Source organism: Trichogramma pretiosum, unplaced genomic scaffold (genome assembly GCF_000599845.2).
Source record: "Trichogramma pretiosum strain Unisexual culture from Peru unplaced genomic scaffold, Tpre_2.0 scaffold26, whole genome shotgun sequence".
Classification (NCBI taxonomy): Eukaryota; Metazoa; Arthropoda; class Insecta; order Hymenoptera; family Trichogrammatidae; genus Trichogramma; species Trichogramma pretiosum.
In genome coordinates, this window is record NW_019641640.1 from 213,695 (window position 1) to 233,556 (window position 19,862).

The window sequence follows — 19,862 nt, forward strand, 5'->3', positions numbered from 1 at the left end:
TCTTTTTCAAGCAATGCATGCAAAGAAACGAATCTAAGATTGCCGTCGCTTACTACCACGCGCATGAAAAATGAGCAGCTCTGTTACTTATGTGCCTCAATTACAACATTTTTTTCGGCACTTGTCTTGTTAATCGGTTAATTTAAAGCTACTGCCGCTGTCGCTGCTTTCCGTCGGTTGGCGAGCCGACGGAAAACTTAATAGACCATTTTCAATGAATATTGAGCTCGTAATTCCTTATGAAACAACAAATCGAGTACTCATACTTAGTACGTGAATTTTCAGTTTCATTACATTGAAATTACAGGGTATTTTAGTGCATTTGACAATTGTTTTTTTAATGAAATTCTATAACTGCATATTTTCGGAGTGAAGATCTTGTCTTTTACGTTTTACGTTTTATAATATGTCTTTATTGTGGAGGTACATATATACAAATGCGTACGCAGCCCGACTTTTAAATTTGTACATGATCTTGAAGTAGTTTAGGCGCCCATGTTAAAACTAGCCATATATAATAATTAATTGCTTTAGCCAGGTAGCGGCTATTAACGTTAATGACTAATAATGATATGAAGAGTAAATCTCATGGAAATATTAATAATAAATTGTGTCAGATATCTTTTCAGGTATTGCAGAAAACTTGTATGACTATTTTTACTTTTCCACTTGCAGTTTTGCAGATAGTGATACCCGCCATCTAACGGTAGACTCGCCAAGTGGTATTATCGTATTTACAGTGGTTGAAAACATTAAAATGTCATGATCTCTTGGTTATTGTCATTTTGACAATAAATCTTAATTTAAAGTGCACTTAGTACTCATATATTAATATATAATTGGAACAGAAAAGTCGCTTACAAAAAGCCGATTAATGATAATATATTTTATAAGGGCTAAATGGTGATTTTTTCGATATTAGGCCATTATTTATGTTGAACATTTCTAACAGATGTACCATATGAATTATTGTTAACTAATAAATGCCATGGATGCTCGATAAGTCGACCACCTCAAACTTATATTAAGAAGGCTCTATACCAATCATAACAATAGTACAGCGAGGCATCTGTCTGTCTCTTTCTTGCATTAGGCAGACAACCGCTCGCAGTATTCGAAACCAATGATTTTGTTTAATTACTCATTAGTTAGTTCGTTAAAGGGTAATTTTTAACATACCAATCGAAAGCTTGGAACTTTCTCTTTCAGAAAATATATTTTTTATCAAGATGGTTGATCTTTTAAATTAGTTATAAACAATAAAAGACCGCTTCCCATAAGAGCCCGTTTCAAAAGTTGGATCGTCAACCATATGTTTTTTTTTGGAATCTCATTTTGAAGATCTAACTAATCGATTGATATAAGTTTTATCTTGTTGGATGATCTTTTGTATTATGTGTAGAGCCTCCTTAAGGTGTATAATTAACTAGAGATACGATGATTTTAGGTGTGAATTTCAGTAAAAATCCCCGACGTCTGAAGATTAAGAGTACATGATACAGGAAAAAGTACTTACTAAAAATATATGTTCTAGATTAGAAATTATATCAATTAATGTAGTCATTGGTGTACACCTTTTTAATTTTTACATAAAACGAATATTCTTATGATTTATTACATTTTGATTTTAATAATACAAAAACACATTCAACATAACTAATATGATTATTAAACTAATTGGATCTAATATAATATGATAATATAATTATAATATTACCTACCCGATTTACTAAATCAGTCATTAATTACACTTCATCCAAATAAATCATTCCTTGAAGTTCGTTGACAGTAAATTAATAACCAATAAAAAGTTAAGCTTGAACTATTTCAACCTAGAAAAATTGTAATTACATTAGGAATTGAAATTATTAGAACCATTGATGTAATAAACAATAAAATAAATTAAATATAGTTATTGTCACGATTGATGCATTCAAAAATATAAATAACATTGAGAACATTAATAAGAAATAAGGTAAGAATAAATGATAAAAATATTGAATCTCAATAAACAAGTATATTGATACTACATACTGATACACTATAAAAAAATTTTTAAAAAATATATTTTTTTTATCATCAAAATTTCCTCATCAATAGTCTAAATGGACTAAAAATAATTATCGTATTAATATTATGATGTTACACGCACTACAAAACAATAAGCTGCTAAAACTTTAAATCTAAACTATCCAAGCCGTGAAAAATTTTTAATTTATATGAAAACATCATTTTCAACCACTAATTGAATTAATTGGTTTTTTATTACTTCTTATATATAACTTGGTTGATTAGATTAGTTTTTATTGATTTTACCTCCTTTTCTACTCCACTACTTTTATCGGCAGAGTAATTATGCTACACTCCATTATATATGATGTATATTATTACGCTGTCACTTTCCCAAAAAAACTTTCCCTTTCTTGTTGCGTCCGGTTAAACCACGAGAACGACATTATATACAAGTTTCAGTATTCAAGATTTCATCACTAGATCAGACCAGTGTCTAGAATGTCTAGAGTCAGATACAACGTGTTCCTGCCTGTCTCTGAAGGCATGGCTGCTAACATGTCTATCGGGGGTACGTTTTTTTAAACTTTCATACGTCAAGCCTAAAAACGTGCCAAAAATTGATCGATTTGGAAATATTTGACCTTTTTTGTTTGAAAAAAACTATAAAATGTCTAACTTTGACAACGATAAACCAAATTTAAACCGATCAATTTTGATGGTGCCACTTTCTTCTTCTGTAAACTTATACTAATTAGAGAAATTATTGATAAATAAACTTAAATTATTATTTATGGCAATATTTGAGGATATTTTTATTTTTAACTTAGTTCAGTAAGTCTCTTTACTAATTAGACAAAAATTCGAGCATTCATATCTATAGAGGTTAACTTGTTCGGACTTTAGCGAATATTCAAAAAGTAATAAATTCGCATCGAGTTTTTGAACTTCGTGCTTCAATTGGTAACGTTGCTCCAGCACGTACACATTTCGCGGTGTGTATAACAAAATTTTCGCGACGGAGCATTGACTACTTCATAACAGAACGGTATAAAATAAGGTTCGCTGACGTTGCGGAGACGTCAATTGCGCAGACGTCGTGCTCGGCTCGCCTCCTTTGCACCAGCACTGGTTCTTCTTTAGCAAATCTCAACATTGCATATATATAGATAACAGTGTATCGTATAGCACCTATGTGAGATGTATATATTTATATACGCGTATTTCAGTATAGTACACTCAGCAGGGTCTAAACACAGCTGATCAGCCCTACCTTTGAGACTTTTTTTTAGTAAAAATATCGAGTGAAAAGAAATTGTGAGTTCGTTCAACTTGCTGGGTGAAACTTTAAATCGATTCTCTTCGTCCGACACGTAGTGGAAGATAATTTCTATTAGGCTCGATGAATTAATTGTGAAAATGATTGAACGCTCGCTTTTTACGTATACTTACACGTTCGCTGGCGAGCGTACAGCTCGGTAATATATAAAAGTTGAATTGGTCGTCGATCAATAATTTACAATTTAACTTTTTTTTTGCAGTTAATTATTCACAAAGAGCTATGGAATCGGGAGTAATCATGTCTCGTACAGAAAGAAAAGGTCAGGATCCGTCCATCGCGCGATTGATGGAAGCATGCTTTGCATCAAAAGAAGAAAATGGCTATGTCAATGATGAACGTCCTTCTTCACCACCACCTCATTGCAGTATTTGTTTGGAGGATTTTGTAAACAAATCTTTCTGCGATACCTGTCTGCACCCATTTTGCTTTACTTGCCTTCTTGAATGGTCAAGAATTAAAAATGATTGTCCATTGTGCAAGCAAATTTTCAAAACTATTATTCACAATGTACGAGCTGAGGGAGTCTACGACGAATTTAACATTAATTATCCAGCAGCTGTCAACATTGCTGATACCCAAAATGTGCCAATTGTTGTTGATCTCCGTGACAGGATCAGCAGGAATCAGTCTGTTCCTTCTACTCAAGGAAGTGTCATTCCATTTGCTAGATTCATGTACAGAACAACTGTGGGTTCAAACCAAAGATATAGATTGATTCATTTGAATCCGGAAGCTGTTAGACGTCAGGTACAACTTCCAGTGATTAGACCTCCAAGGGAGGAAAATCAGGATGGGTTTGGAGTTAGACGGCAAAGATATCAAGATCCCTTACATTTTCGTACTACAATCTATGCTCAAAATATGTGGGCAAGACCAGTCACGGATATTTTTGGTAGAGTGCGTCAATGCTCTGCTGATAGTTTGAGGAGACATCCAGCAGAGAGACAACGTTTGATTCCATTCCTCAGTAGAGAATTGACAGCATTATTAGCAAACAATCCTGGACGAGTTGCTTATGTCATGAATGTGATTTTAACTGCATTAAGTAATAATGATTGCAATATGTACAGTGCAAATTTTATTAATGTGGTTAGAGAGCATGTTGGCCCCCATACTGATCATTTTATTCATGAACTTGCCAATTTTGCAAATTCTCATTTTGACCTTTATGGTTACGACCGCTGTGTCACTTATGGGGACCCTCCTACTCGACCAATACCTGTAAACAATGATAGTGACTCGGACATACTTATACTAGATGATACATCTTCAATAAATGAGTCATCTGCTGGTCCTTCTAACATTGAGGCTGGAAATTCTACTGCTAGTGTTTCAACAGACCCTCTAGCTCCACCTTCCTTCTTACCAAGGGCTGTACAAAGCCAAGAACCTACAAGCTCACTGAGTTCACCTCAAAATTCTTTGAGAAACTTATGCCCCCCTGGATTTATAGCGGGTCCTAGTATGCCAGTTGAAGAAAATCAAGCTAGATTAGCTACAAACAACAGAACTCAAATAAGCCCTCCAGAACGAAGTTATAATCCAATTATCATCAGTTCGTCGTCAGAAAGTGAAGATGAATGTCAAATAGTAGGCTATGTGAAACCGCGTCATGAAAGAACACCTGTAACTATTGATTTGACATCATCATCCGATGGTGAAATACACGAGGAAGAGTTCTCACCACCAACCTTTCATATTCGGTAAGAAATTGTGTACATTGTATTAATAATCATTTATTTAATTTATTGCATTAATTTTCATAAATACTAAATTATTAACGTTATTTTAGCCGACCAGCAAACATTCCAACTATCAGGTCTCCATCACCAAGACCAGAAAATTTGGGCCATGTCGGATTCATTCCAATAACCATACCCACGTCACCTGTGAACCAGAGACCGAATCTGCTAGATTTATTTTCCAGGTCTACTACAAGTGACTCGTCGATAACTGATAGCGACAGCAACAGCGATGATAATCCACAAAATTTATCAACCATCAAGTACTCAACGCCTACTCGGTCTCCATCCATGCTCAGAGAAATTGAGGCGGCAGCTCTAGAAGGGCATAGAGAAGTTAAGCACGATTCGTCAGTGCCAAGCATCATTCCTAGACGTGTATTGGATGATGCCTCATCAAGCGGGGCTGAATCCGACGTCGACGACGACGACGATTACTCCCCGTCTAAAAGATTAATTCAAAAACAAAAACGAAGCATGCACGAGGACATTCACAAGGCCTCTGGCAGTGGCTTCAGATCTACGCAGTCCAGTTATCAGCCGGAAAACAATTGTTCGTTGAAAAATGAAAGTATTTCACGAAAGCACAAGAGACCGAGAAGGTCCCACAGAAGAGTGTCATACAAACCGGTATCGGAAGATACCGATAGCAGCAACAGTGACAACCAAATTCAAAGCGAAACCGATAGTGACAGCGATAGCACTCCTTTGAGTAAATACCGAAGAAAACGACCGCGTCGATCGTTGCCAGTAAGAAAAAGGGAGCGATCCTCTTCGAGCAGGACCGAGATTGAAAGCTACCAAGTTAAAGCTTCACCTATTTCGGACTAGTAAGTACTAGTCTGAATTTTAGGAAAAAAAATAAACTGCTACAGCCCCTGCCTTGCGTTCTGCGGTGATTCGCAATGGCTAGGTACATAAAACTCATAAAACAAATTTAAACGATTTGCACTGCATTCTAGACTTGAGCTGCTGTTCATAAATCCTGTTATATAAATATACATGCTTGTATATGGGGCAAATTTCCTGAAGTGTCCTAGCGCTCTGCCGCACGTCATTTTTTGGCCGAATCACTCAATTTCTAACTCGCTGTAAAAGTATCAAAACGCCCCTCAAAAAAATAACTAGCTAATGATTTCGATAGGAAATTTCCTCAGCTTTCTGATGGTGAGGTCCGATTTTCCGGAATTTTCCATTTTCCCCTCGGAAAATGCAAGTAAACATTCAAACTCGAATATCTCGAAAAACGCCACTTTTTTTGCGTTTTTTATTGTTTCAATCGAAAGATGAGGTCTTTTTACATCGGACATGGTAGTTTTCAGAGTGTATTTTTTATGAAAACTAAGGAAAATACGAGAGGTTTTAGTTAGCGCTCGGCCGCTCAGCGCGATTTCGAGCCTTGCGCGGCTCGCTGTAACTTGTAACTCGCTCTTATGACGTTGTGATTTGGCTGGAAAAATTATTAAACATATGGTTTCGATAGGAAATTTTCTCAGCTTTCTCATGGTGTATTTGGATTTTCCGATAATTTTCATTTTCACTAAAAAAAATGGACTTGAATGTCTATTTTCTACTTTTTCTAATGAAAATGTAAATTATCGGAAAATCCAAATACACCATAAGAAAGCTGAGAAAATTTCCTATCGAAACCATATGTTTAATAATTTTTCCAGCCAAATCACAATGTCATAAGAGCGAGTTACAAGTTACAGCGAGCCGCGCAAGGCTCGAAATCGCGCTGAGCGGCCGAGCGCTAACTAAAACCTCTCGTATTTTCCTTAGTTTTCATCAAAAATACACTCTGAAAACTACCATGTCCGATGTAAAAAGACCTCATCTTTCGATTGAAACAATAAAAAACGCAAAAAAAGTGGCGTTTTTCGAGATATTCGAGTTTGAATGTTTACTTGCATTTTCCGAGGGCAAAATGAAAAATTCCGGAAAATCGGACCTCACCATCAGAAAGCTGAGGAAATTTCCTATCAAAATCATTAGTTAGTTATTTTTTTGAGGGGCGTTTTGATACTTTTACAGCGAGTTAGAAATTGAGTGATTCGGCCAAAAAATGCCGTGCGGCAGAGCGCTAGGACACTTCAGGAAATTTGCCCCATATATTCAATTTAATTTTTAAGTTACAAAAATAATGTCACATACTATAGAATATCATGATTTTATTTTCATCAACTATATTGTGAAGTTTAGTGCCAGTGCAATCGTGTTTTCGAATTTTATTTTTTATAATTACAACTTTAAAAAGATGATATTGGTAAAAATGTTCTCACAAAAGTACTGAATAAAAATGAACTCTTTGAGGGTACATTGTTATTTAAAAATATTCAAAGAACATTCAAGTAAAACTATGAAAATTCATACTTAACTGAGTCTTACAGATTGTACAAAGAAATCACATCAAATGAAATAATCTCGCATAGTTGTTAATTGATAATAGTATTAATGATACTTGCATTTTGTATAAATTTTAATTAATGAATTCATGTAAAATAACTGATCAAACTGTAGCATATATTCAGTAATTGAATAAAACCCAAATAAGTAAAAATAAAAACAATTATTTATTTGATAAATAAACCTACATGGTATTCACAATATTTTATGATTATTTTTCACTAAAAAAATGAATTCCTTCTTTATTAAATGCAGTTAAAACTCTGAAAAAAAATGTATGATAAAGTACTTTTCAGTGCAATAATATAGTCAAATCTAAAATTCTCCGAGAGAATGTAAAAAATATTTACCTGATGAAGTCATCAGCATCCATTGTTCGTGCCCGCATTTCAGCTATTTTATGCATTGTCAAGATATCATCAACCTTTTCTTTTATATTGAAATTATCTGGAATAGGCTGAAAAGTTGAAAGATAATGGTAACACTTTGCAGTTTAAAATATTTCATTTGAAAAATTAAATCAACCATACTCACAATATTATTATGACTACAATAAACTTCATAATTTTCATTGATAAGTTTCAAATTTGAAGTTAATTTAAAAATAGCAGATAATGTTCTATTTTTTCTACTGAAAAGTAATCTTGTTAGCCCATTCCATTCTTGGAAATTAATGTTTGGTTGTGGATTTTTTGGTTCTATTCTTACAACACAAGATTCAACTTTTGGTGGAGGAGTGAAATTGTTTTTTCCAACATTCAATAACTTATCAACTTTAGCAAGCAACTGTGCGTTCACACTGAGTCTACTGTAATTTTTTTCTCCTGGTTGAGCCATCAATGTGTCAGCAAATTCTTTCTGAAACATAAGAACCGCACATCTAGAAAACGTTAATGTAATAAGTTAAAAAAAAAGCAAATAATCTTGCATTAAAAATGATTGAATATGACCAAAAACTTACCTAAACATTGGTCTGTGTTCTAAGAGTTTAAATACTAATTGGGAAGATATTTGGTACGGAACATTGGCAATGCACAAATCAAAGACAGGCAGCTCTGATTCATCATCAATAACATCACCACTTATGATTTTTAATTTTGCTTGCATGGGTGTACCCATCACACGTTTCTCCAATTCAGACACCATTCTTCCATCAATTTCATAGGCAATAACTTTTTTAGCATTTTCCAGCAATTTTACAGTCAAATTTCCAGTACCTGAGCCAACCTCTAAAACAACATCGGTTGATTTGATGGCAGCTTTGTTAATGATACTCTTGATAATAAGAGGATTTGACAAGATATGTTGACCGTATTTCTTTTTGAAATTTATCCCTGTAAAAGAAAAAAAGTTGTACATTAATTAATTGTTGGCAAGATTTGAGTTGACTGAAAACAGTGATGAATCACCAATGAATATACCTTGGCGGAAAGCTTCTCGTTGTTGAGAAATATTTTTTTCCCTCAAAACTTTCGGCATGTTGATTGTTGACACAACAATGATGTAGAAAAAAAAACGGAGTGTGCAAAACAATGTTTTAGCGAAACAGAACAACTAGTAATCATTAAGAACGGTATAAGCAATGACAACTGACGACGCACGTGGCTACGCTCGTACTCGCGACGGAGTGGAGAACACACGCTTTCATGCGTAACATAGCATCGATTTCGATTGCCATGCGAAATGTCAAAATTTCTTAACTGTGCACGCGTTAAACCATAAATAAAATTCAGACAGACACAGTTTGAAATGTATATTTTTTTCTTATCATACGCAGAGTAAAAGAGCGTAAAATCTTTTTATTGCATCCTAATTTTTTTCCTTAATGATTTTTTCAAAATTTATTTGACTCTTCATTCGGAAAGCGGAAAATTCCACAGATTTCTTGATATATAATTTTCATGATTATAAGAATTATTGAAAGAATGTCAAGGTATCATAATTTATGATTATTTGAGTCTCATGTTAAAATAGATTATATCAAATTAAATCGTGCCTAATTTTTAACGGATATAATAATACTTGTACTTTGTAAGTAATTTAATAATAAAACCCAAACAAATGAAAATTAAAAATTTGATTTATTTTCTAATAAATCTATCTTATACTCACACTATTTTATGACAAACATTTAAAGATACCAATAAAAGAAAATTCCTTCATTTTTCAATGCAGTATAAACTCTGGAAAAAGGTATAATTATAATGATTGAGTATTCTTTATTGCAATAATATTCCTAAATCATAAAATCTCAAGAAGATTATAAAAAATATTTACTTAATAAAGTCATCAGTGTCCATTGTACGAGGGCACATTTCAGATATTTCATTACTAGTCAAAATTTGATCTACCTTTTCATTTATGTTGAAATTGTCCGGAATAGGCTAATAAATTAATAAAAGACAATTATTATACGTTTAAATGTGAACTTTTTGATTATGAAATTGAATCAATTATACTTACAATGTTATTAGTACGACAATGTTTTGTATAAGTGTTATTCATCTCAGTCAAAACTGTTGCTTCTTTAAAAAGTACCGACAATTTTTTTTCTTTTCTATGGAAAAGCTTCCTTGTTAGTCCATCCCATTCTTCGTATTTAAAATCCGGTGGCGGATTTTTTGGTTCTATTTTTAAGACACAAGAATCAACTTTTGCTGGAGGTTTGAAATTGTTTTTTTTAACATTCATCAACATCTGAACACTAGCATATAATTGTATGCTCGCACTAAGTCTACTGTAATTTGCATCTCCTGGTTTTGCAACCAACTTGTCAGCAAATTCTTTATGAAACAAAAGAATTGCACATCTAAAAAACATCAGTACGAGAAGTTAAAAGGAGTCCCAAAATTCTAACGTCGTAAAATAGTTGAATGCGACAAAAAACAAACTCACCTAAACAATGGCCTGTGCAATAAGAGTTTGACTAACATTTTGTAATCAATTTGAAACGGAACATTGCCAATGCATAAATCAAAGAAAGGGAGATCCGATTGGACAACATTACAGTTTAAAAGTTGTAATTTTTCTTCCATCGGCGTACCCGTCACGCGTTTCCGTAATTCGGCAAACAATTTTGGATCGACTTCATAGGCGATAACTTTGCTAGCGCTTTCCAGCAATTTTACAGTTAAATTTCCACCACAAGGGTCGAGTTCCAAAACGATATCGGTTGATTTGATTTCAGCTTTGTCTATGATACTCTGGATAATATCAGGATTATCCAAGGCGTTACGATTCAAATTCTTTTTGTAAGGTACATCTACGATGGATCGAGGGAAAAATCGAACAAAATGAAAATGATTCGTTGTATAGACGAGATTTGACTTTGATTCGAAATGGTAGAAGTGTAAATAAACGTACTTTGTTGGTAAGTCTTCTTTTTTGAATATTTCGGCATTTTGACAGAATAATTTCTCCGGACGACAACGGAATAGAAAAATGTTACAACAGACCCGAAGTGGTAGCGACGATCGATGACGGACGTGTTCTTATCTTGCTCTTTTCGCGCGATGTTTTGCTTATAACGCCCTTACTTTTGTTTGTTATTAATACACGGTACGAAAAGTCACGCGTTTCGCGGCGAATAATGAAACGAGCGACGATCGTTCACATAATAGCGCGTAACGATTTTCTCTTGTTAAATTCACCGCGCTAACACCGTGATTTTACTTTGTGTGTATGTCAATTGTCGACACATGTATGAGGCGTTTGTTTTGATTCTCCCTCTACTTTTCTACCGAATGGATCGTTATACACGATTTCTGTAAAGTTACCGATTGACGATATTACAGCGTTGCATATACATCGCTCGCAAATGTGACCAATGTTGTAAAGTTCATTGGTATATAAACAGAAGGCGTAATTTTTTTGGCATTAAAATTATGTACTTAGGTAAAAGTTGAACAGAACACTCATTTACAACTGCATTCGATGGGACCGATGTTCTAAAAAGAGCAGCGTGATTCGTACGAGTTTGCTAAATTGAATTATATTTTTAGAGAGTCGCGAGATGTGCTGGTATATTAGCACGCGAATCATATGCACAGCATGTATATACGCATAAAGCTGCCCTCTGTTGCATTCACGGCTTTACCTCTTCGGCTCCGAGGTAAGTTGCGTGACATCAGGCCCACAACGCGTTGACGTCATCTTGAGATCGGTGCGTTGTACACAGGATTGTATACACACGCTATATGGTTGTTTGGGCCGTCTCGGCCTCGGGGAGAAAGGACAAGTCCGTGCGTGGGGGATTGGGGAGCAGTGGACACCGCTGGACGCATACATATAGCACTCGCAGAGTCGAATCAGACGTCGTAATAATAATAACAACAACAATAAATATAACAATAATAAAATCGCTCGACTAGCGTACGCCCCGCTCGTGAGCGCGCGCGTGTGTGTGTACTGTGTATGTATATATGTACGTTATACGCTCGCGAGTGCAAGTGTGTCTGTGTATGTGTGCGAGTGTGCGCGCCCAAGTTCACCGTTGATAATACCACGAGCATGCGAGTTGCAGAAATTGCGTGAATCGTGGTGACCTGCGACTTGTGTTGTGTCTTCGGAGTTCTGCGTACGGTCCTCGCCCCGTCCGTGCAGTCTGCACTGCTCCGCGCGCGCGGAGTCGATGTTATTATTTTATACATTGTGCAGCTCTGCGTCTCGAGACTGTGCGCGAAAAGTTTCTGCGACCATTGCACGCATAGTAGAGGTGTTGAGTGGCTCGCGCGGGGCGCTGCACCCGATATTGCATGTGTATTTGATGTAGGGGCCCCGGAGACCAACCCATCACACGCACGCTTGAGATAAGCAATCGTAGCCTGTTTGCGCGCAGATCTGAGTTGTGTTTTGATATTGTGACAGTTGTAGGCAGCGATTAAAAGGCCTGCCGTTATCTTGCCAACACGTCCCAGGTTAAATCAATTGTTGCGCCTATAGCTCGCTCGTCGGAGTCGATAAAAATGCTCGGTTGCGTGTGCTGGTGGTATCGACTCGATCCGACCATGAGTACAAGCATTTCTGATTGATAAGCTCGACTTTCATTGGGACGACGGTGGGTCGATTAGAACCTACAACTCCTGGGCACACGGACACACAACGGTGCAGTAATGGAGCTCAAAGTCTGGGTCGAGGGTATCCAACGCATCGTTTGCGGAGTCACCGAGACTACCACTTGTCAGGTAAAGCACTGGGAATTGATTTTTCAGCGTAAAGCTCTTTACTCTGTTTCATAATGTAACAAGTGCTTTACTTATACTGTGCAGGACGTAGTATATGCACTTGCCCATGCAACCGCTCAAACGGGCAAATTTACGCTCATTGAAAAATGGAGGACCAATGAAAGACTGCTGGCACCTTATGAGAATCCCTTAAAGGTAGTAATTCAATATCGAGCAAGTGATTTGTATGATTACGACAAGTTTTGCTCATCCAGTGACTTTGCATCTCATTGTAACTTTGCTTTTTTTAGATTCTTATGAAATGGGGTGAATATGCACCCGAAGTACAGTTGGTACTGCGAAAGTCAACTCCTGATGGGAACAAAAGTAATGTGCCTACTAATTCAAGAGGAATGCATGCCAATCGCCCCAATGGCATGCAAAATCCATTGGCAGATCACTGCCTAAGTACCAATTTTCATGATAATGTCAAAGGAAGTCCAACTATAGGATCTGATTATGATGAAGGACAAAGTAGTGGTTTAGAAAGAAATCGTGATATTAGAAAATCATTAACCTTCAGTGGACACCATGGAAACTTGAATGATTGCAGTCCAGAAATTCAAATGGAAAACGTTGCCATAGTTCAGCCAACGCCTCAATTAAAATCAAAGGAAATAGGAGCTAGAAAAACATCTCAAAGATTTGCTCAGTCTCCTTCTAGCCCATCTAACATTGATGGTATGTAATAATTATCTACTTTTGGTAACAATATACTTATTACCCTTTTATAATTTCAGCAGGCAGCAGTATTTATGCATCACAGAAAAAGATTAGAGAAGTCCCCCCGTATAGAGAACCTCCAGGGCCTCTTTCACCTCCTCAACAGCGAACTCTACCACCTTATAGAGACCCTCCACCTCCAAACTTAGGTAGCCCTGGAAGATCTCAGTATTTACCTAACACAAGTAGCAGTCCTCATCTTCATAAGGAAGTAGTATCATCAAGTAACTCTGCTAAATCTAAAAGAAATCTCATTCAGGTTAGTTGAACTAAATAAAGTTTTCTCTATAGTGGAATGGTTTGTAATTTGTCTTTGAATTTATGGATAATTGTTTTTATAGGAATTTCAAGAATCCAAAAGTCCTAATCAAGTAGCTGATCAGGTAGCTGGCCCAGGACAAAATATGGTAACTGTTGCATACACACAGAGATATGTTGAACTCATCAGACTAGTCAATAGGCAGAGAGATACTATTAATGCTCAACAAGCAGATTTGACTAAAGTATGTGGAAATAGTTTACACGAACTTGAACTTAAACTTGGACACTAAATAAAATTTTGTAATGACTTATATTTTTTAGTACGATGCTGAAATTTTATACTGGGAAACAAGAAACAGAGAACAAATCCATCAAATGGACTTTATTTCTCAAGAAGCCAATAGAATTGAATCTACTAATAGAGCCATTGAAGAGCAGGTAAGAATATTGAAAAAAACTTTTGATCATTTTCATTATGTAAAACTGACAATTGATTGTTCACCATTACTTTGTAGATAAAAGAATTAACGCACGTTGAAGAAGAGAGCGAAATAGTTAGACAGCAAGAAAAAACATTAAAGTCCGAAATAACGCTATTGCGATCAAAACTTGCAAACTGCGAAACGGAATTACTTCAATGTAAAAATAAAATTCGGTAAATCTAATTATATTTTCTTTTATCATTTAATTTTTTGTTTCTCTATAAAACAACTGTAATGATTATTTTAGGCTACTAGCTGAAGAACTAGCGATAGAACAGCAACTCATTAATCGAGAAGCTGATGATAATCAAATGATGGAAAGGAAATTAATAACAGAAGTTGAGCATCTGCAAAATGAGTTAGAACAAGCGAAACGCTCTGCTGATATGAGTAATCAATGTGCAGACTCTCTAAAAAATGAAGTTGTAGGTTTGGAAGCTGCAATTGTAGAAAAGAAAATGCAAGTTGAAAGACTTGTAGCAGATATGAAGGAGGCAAATTTACAAAGTCTGACAGTAGCTTGTCAAGACGAACAAGTCAAAAACCTGTTAGAAGGTACTGCATTATATTTTCTGATCTACATTTTTTATATCGCTATTCTTGAATCAATACAAATGATAATTTTATTATAGGAGCTCAAAAACCAGGAAGCACTAGAAAAATGATAGGCTCTCCAAGACAGTTGGAAACTGCAGTCCCTACGAGTAAAAACCCACATGGTGTGTGGGTGTAAGCAGGGGGAAGTGATCTCTAAAATTTGATATACAGTTACGGTAAAGAAAAACGTATACATTTAGTATTAAAATTTGTTTGCCTTAAATGAGTTTAATGTGTAGCTTACACTGCCATATGTGTTGAATCACAATTTTAATGAAAACCATATATTGTTGTAACTATATCTATAAAATAATGATTGATTAAGAAACACCATTTATTGTTACAAAACTAGAGTGTTAATATCATGTATCTAAATATCTTATCTTTTTTATATTGTATTGCTCGTTTACCAAAGCATATTGAATTTGTTGATGTAAAATGATAATGTCTATTTTCCTGCTAATAATTTTTACTCGTCAAAAACTTTGAACATCAAAATTGTCAAAGCATGTCTATGTATGTAAGAGAAATACTGAATTGTAGAAGTTTGTGAAACGAAAGAACGACATAATAAGAAATAATTGTCTAACAGATTCGTAATCATTGAGTTCATTTTCAATCTATCATCATAATCGAATAAATAATAGTTGACCGCTGGCGTGCAGGTGTGAAATACTAATCGAGCGCATCGAAACGCATTCGTTTGGCGGGTGTCTCGTCGTCGACATCGGTCTGCTCGCGAGTGCGGACGTCGCTTTCGGACGGTTGGAGCTGGTCGCTGCTCGTCGGGGGTCGAGGAGCTTCGAAAATGGACGGATCGTAGTTTTGATTGGCTTTGGCGAGGAGCATACAGCCGACAGTTTGTTTGAACAGACTCGGGCGCTCTATGTCCAGGAGGCTCATGATTTCTTGGCGAAAAGCTTGGTCCTGACTGCGTTGGAATATCCCGTGGAGTGCCGACGTCAGTATGCCGCAAGACACGACGATATCGTCCATCGGAACGATGTTCCAGTAGATGTACTTGCTGTTGTTTCTCCTCAGGACGAACTTGATGTTGGGATCGAGCTGCTCGGTATGGAGAATGTAACGCAGCATCAAGCTTGCAAATGAGTCGATGTGTTGAACGAGCACTTTGAACTTGAGGAGGGAAAAAGATAAAAAACCTTCGATAGAGTCAAAAAGCGAGGGATACACTGCGCTCTCGGGTTGCAGTTGATACCGACCAACAATTTGAAGGAGACGTAGCGCTTGATAGCTTTGAGCTCCAGCTGCTCATCGTCGCCCGACATCGGTTCGTCCTCCATCAGTGACAGACTCGTGTTTCTGCGGCAGACGATTTTCTGGTCTCTAAGGACTCGTGACTGCTGCAGCTCCTGCTGTTCCTCTGACTCCTGTTCCGTTTCGCTACAGGTGGACGTTTGTCGTTGTCGTCGCCTTGGTCGCTTCACCGGGCAGCTCTTTTCCCGTACGAAACCGACGATCGCGTTCTCGTCCGTTCCCAAGATCAACTTTTGGGCACTCACTTGGCTCTTCATACCCTCGAGCATGAAGAATTTGAGCTCGTTGCATTCGGAGCTGCAAACGGTCACCTGAGCCTCGAAGAAGTCGTCGCACAAATCGGTCAGATCGAAGTTTATCTTGGCGAACACTTTGCACTTGCTCTGGCGTCTCTTGTGCACGACCTCGTCTACCATCTGCGGAATTATACAGCACAGCGAAACGATAATTTTTTGTGATTCACTCGTGCTTCGATCTCGTAAAATACAATCAAATTTCAACTCACCGATTCAAAAATTTTTACGAGGTCTTCGTGATCGATTTCAAAGTGATTCATGATTGAAATTTATTAGACTGATGGATGACTTTTTACCGGACACACTTGAGACTGGAGTCTGTGGGTACACACGAGCTTTTCGAGAGCGGTCAATTTTGAATTGAATGTTCGAATGCATGTTTGCTTGAGCGGTTGTTAGTTCCGATTTTCGAGTTATATTTGAATGTGGGTCGGTAATGTAGAAAACTTTTCCGACTGTTAGAGTGCAATTTTTCGCTCGAGCTTACGCGCAAATTGTATCAATTCAAGAATTTTTAAATAGACAATCAATTAAATTGACTTTATTAAAAATAAGTTTATTTATCTTACATTACATCAGGTTCACAAGCAACAATTTACAATTATAAAATGTGTACAAAAGGATAATAGTGAAAAGCTTATAGTTAACGTTAATTCTAAAGTGAAAAGTTAATTAACTTGCTGTTGTTGTTGACTGTACATTTCGTATTCATTAATTTTGTTCTCGAGATACACGCAAGTTTTCTCGATTTCGTAATTTTTCGAGACCAGACCCACCCACTCGGCGTCGAGGGCCTTGAGCTTTTCGCCGCCCTGCGTCTGATTGGACTTTCTCTGCCAGTTGATCTCCTGTATGTTCTTCTTGATGTCGGCCAGCTGCTTTTGCGCGTCGGCCACGGACTTGGCGAGGACCTTGAGGTGGGCCTTCCAGGCGCAGCAGCCGTACTGCAGCATGAGCTCGAGATTGGTGATGCGGGTCGCCTGGTGCTCGAGCTGGGCGTTGCTGTTGTCGACGCTCTCGAGCCAGGCCGTGGCGTCGTGCAGCTTGCCGGAGGTCGGCGGCGGCAGCTCGTACCGCTTCATGTTGATCACCTCCATGGACTGGCGATTCTGCAGCCGCTCGAACTCGTGCTTCAGTATGTCCGTCTCGAAGGACAGCGACTGAGCCGAGCTCGAGAAGACGTTCTCCAGGTAATTCTTCGTGGGCCTGAAGCGGCGTATCTCCTCCTCGACCATGGCCACGGCGGCCTCGCGGATTCCCGGATCATCGTAGCCCTGATCGATGTAAGGGAGTGCGTCCACTATCACCTCGTTCGTAGTCATTACCGAAGATTGAAATTAAAAACAATTTGAATTTGCACCGTCTTGCCGTGAATGCCCGAGTCTTCGAGGGTTGATTAACCTCAAACTGCCAGACGTTTGTAAACAGAAACACAGACTCTCACGCGGCGCCGCACAATCGTACTTCTGACTTGTGTCTTCTGCTCCGCTTTTCTGCTTTGGCACTAGCGAGTAGCGACATCGCTCGTCACTCAATTACGGTTTGTAAACATTTCGTGATTACTACACGTAAAATTCTGTTCAGTCAACAGCCAATATATCAACAAGTACATTCGTTCAAGTTTACTACCGCTTAAATTAATCTCAAATCTCTTCCTATTACGATTTTCATTTTGTTCTATAACATTTATTCTATAAATTTTTTTCTATAAATTTTAAACATGGAATTTGCTCTACATGTATTGAAAAATCCGTCTGTTATCCAGAGTATCATAGAATACGCTGAGATCAGACCAAACGATGTTGTTCTGGAGGTATGCTCTAGTATTGGAAACATAACTGAAGAATTCTGGAAAAGGCTATAAAAGTTATTGCCTGTGAAGTCGACCCAAGAAAGGTTCTTGAAATACAAAAACGTGTGATGGGTGTGCCCATACAAGCAAAATTAGAACTTTTAAACTGTAATGTTATTCCATCGGATTTTCCTTTCTTTGATTTGTGCATTGGCAATGTTCCAAAAAAAATTTCTCTGCCTTTAATACAAAAACTCATACATCACTTAAAGGAAAAGCCAAAATTCAGATACATTTTTTATTATCAATTACTTACAACACAAACATTTTTTAATTATTTTTAATATCTTATATTAATGTTATTATTAGATGTGCATAATTTTTTCATTTTTACCCATTCTGATCTTATTTAGTTATTAAATTAATTAATTAAATTATAAACACTGCAAGTATCATTAATACTTTTATAATTAATTCCAATAATTGCAATTATCAATTAACAACTAGGCAAGATTATTTCATTTAATACGATTTCTGTATACAATCAATTAAGCATGAATGTTTATACTTTTACTCAAGTGTTTTATGAATACTTCTCAATAACAAAGTATCCTCAAAGAACAATCAATAGATAATAGAAACTACTAAGATGTTCAGTTTTCGGAATGAGGAGTCAGTGAACTATTGCAGAAAAAGTTATATAAAAATAGGCATTTCATATTTGATACAAGTTTGATGATAATTACTGACACTTTTTCTTTAAATGCCAAAGACATTGCGTTGACCTGCCCCTAGATGTCGCTATGCGGATGATAGTTCCCGCAAATGACTAGTGAAAGCTTGTTTATATATACGATATACCGGCTCCGACACCCGGTCATTAAATTTCAACAAGCACTTCGTGTCTTTAATTTGAATGCAGTGTTTTTTTAACCCTGCCAATCCATTATTTTTTAACGCTGACCACAACCTTCATTTTAATTGTATGAGTTGTACAATTATTGCTCAATTTTATGTTTGGCAATTGATTTTGAGAGTCCCTTTTCTGAATTTTTAATAAATATATTTTGGGGTTTTGACATCATCACATTCAAATTTGATTTTCATATCATCATTAAGTTCATTTTCACAACTTTCATTTGATTGAATCAGTGACATAAATTATCAACTCGTACAGGATTTCTTAGCAGAAATATTAACGATTATGGATGTTTTTTGATATCGGGTGAGTTGTCAATTATGTTGCCTTCGTGATTAATAAGCACTGTATCTCCGTGCTCCTTTTTCACACTGAAATAATTTCAAGAAAACTTAGCATATTATGCTATAATATTTTTATACTTTCATTCTTTAAAAATTAAAATTACCTAATGACATATTTTAACATATTTTTCGATTTCATCTTCTTCGCTTGTCATTTCGCCAACAATTTTCGTGATACAGGATGGTCGGGGAAAGGTGCTACACAAATAGATCCACCCACATACTCGAAAATGTAAACGAAGGTGTTTTAATAATAACTCTCGGCCTTTCACGTGCAAGACACGCGATGACAATTATTCACACTCTTGAATTGCGATTCGTTATAGCTCTGAAACCACATTACGCTAATTACATTCAGTGTCGTGCAGGCTTAGCGTGAAAGCCTAGAAATGGGGATCGGCGATATCCAGTATCAAAATCATCGATCTTCCAAAAATATTGGTATCAA

General features: G+C 36.6%; 5 protein-coding genes across 6 annotated transcripts; 2 read left to right on the top strand and 3 right to left on the bottom strand.

Moving 5' to 3' along the window:
- The first annotated feature begins 3,036 nt into the window (after positions 1–3,036).
- On the top strand, positions 3,037–6,153 carry LOC106652512 (E3 ubiquitin-protein ligase Topors). Its single transcript, XM_014371509.2, has 3 exons — positions 3,037–3,488; positions 3,552–5,055; positions 5,145–6,153. Exons 2-3 carry the CDS (start codon positions 3,572–3,574, stop codon positions 5,923–5,925), a joined length of 2,265 nt encoding a protein of 754 aa, XP_014226995.1. The 5' UTR covers positions 3,037–3,488; positions 3,552–3,571; the 3' UTR covers positions 5,926–6,153.
- Positions 6,154–7,691: 1,538 nt separating this feature from the next.
- On the bottom strand, positions 7,692–9,471 carry LOC106652420 (probable dimethyladenosine transferase). The gene is made up of 5 exons (XM_014371345.2): positions 8,922–9,471; positions 8,462–8,834; positions 8,035–8,380; positions 7,851–7,957; positions 7,692–7,763 (listed from the first exon to the last, which is right to left on the bottom strand). Exons 1-5 carry the CDS (start codon positions 8,977–8,979, stop codon positions 7,712–7,714), a joined length of 936 nt encoding a protein of 311 aa, XP_014226831.1. The 5' UTR covers positions 8,980–9,471; the 3' UTR covers positions 7,692–7,711.
- A 91-nt stretch (positions 9,472–9,562) lies between these two features.
- Positions 9,563–11,158, bottom strand: LOC106652496 (probable dimethyladenosine transferase). The gene is made up of 5 exons (XM_014371490.2): positions 10,864–11,158; positions 10,396–10,762; positions 9,964–10,309; positions 9,778–9,884; positions 9,563–9,683 (listed from the first exon to the last, which is right to left on the bottom strand). The coding sequence occupies exons 1-5, from the start codon at positions 10,898–10,900 to the stop codon at positions 9,632–9,634; spliced, it is 909 nt and encodes a 302-aa protein (XP_014226976.1). The 5' UTR covers positions 10,901–11,158; the 3' UTR covers positions 9,563–9,631.
- A 477-nt stretch (positions 11,159–11,635) lies between these two features.
- LOC106652506 (ras association domain-containing protein 8) lies at positions 11,636–15,385 on the top strand. 2 transcript variants are annotated; one of them, XM_014371503.2, is made up of 9 exons: positions 11,636–12,683; positions 12,768–12,878; positions 12,974–13,403; positions 13,466–13,704; positions 13,787–13,948; positions 14,028–14,144; positions 14,222–14,361; positions 14,436–14,743; positions 14,821–15,385. In XM_014371503.2, exons 1-9 carry the CDS (start codon positions 12,612–12,614, stop codon positions 14,919–14,921), a joined length of 1,680 nt encoding a protein of 559 aa, XP_014226989.1. In that variant the 5' UTR covers positions 11,636–12,611; the 3' UTR covers positions 14,922–15,385. The 2 variants fall into 2 exon arrangements, with proteins under 2 accessions (XP_014226989.1, XP_014226988.1); XM_014371502.2 differs by having other exon boundaries at positions 11,641–12,683; positions 13,463–13,704.
- A 1,509-nt stretch (positions 15,386–16,894) lies between these two features.
- On the bottom strand, positions 16,895–17,832 carry LOC106652543 (pre-mRNA-splicing factor SPF27). The gene has a single exon (XM_014371551.2). The coding sequence runs from the start codon at positions 17,679–17,681 to the stop codon at positions 17,028–17,030; it is 654 nt and encodes a 217-aa protein (XP_014227037.1). The 5' UTR covers positions 17,682–17,832; the 3' UTR covers positions 16,895–17,027.
- Between the last annotated feature and the right edge of the window lie 2,030 nt (positions 17,833–19,862).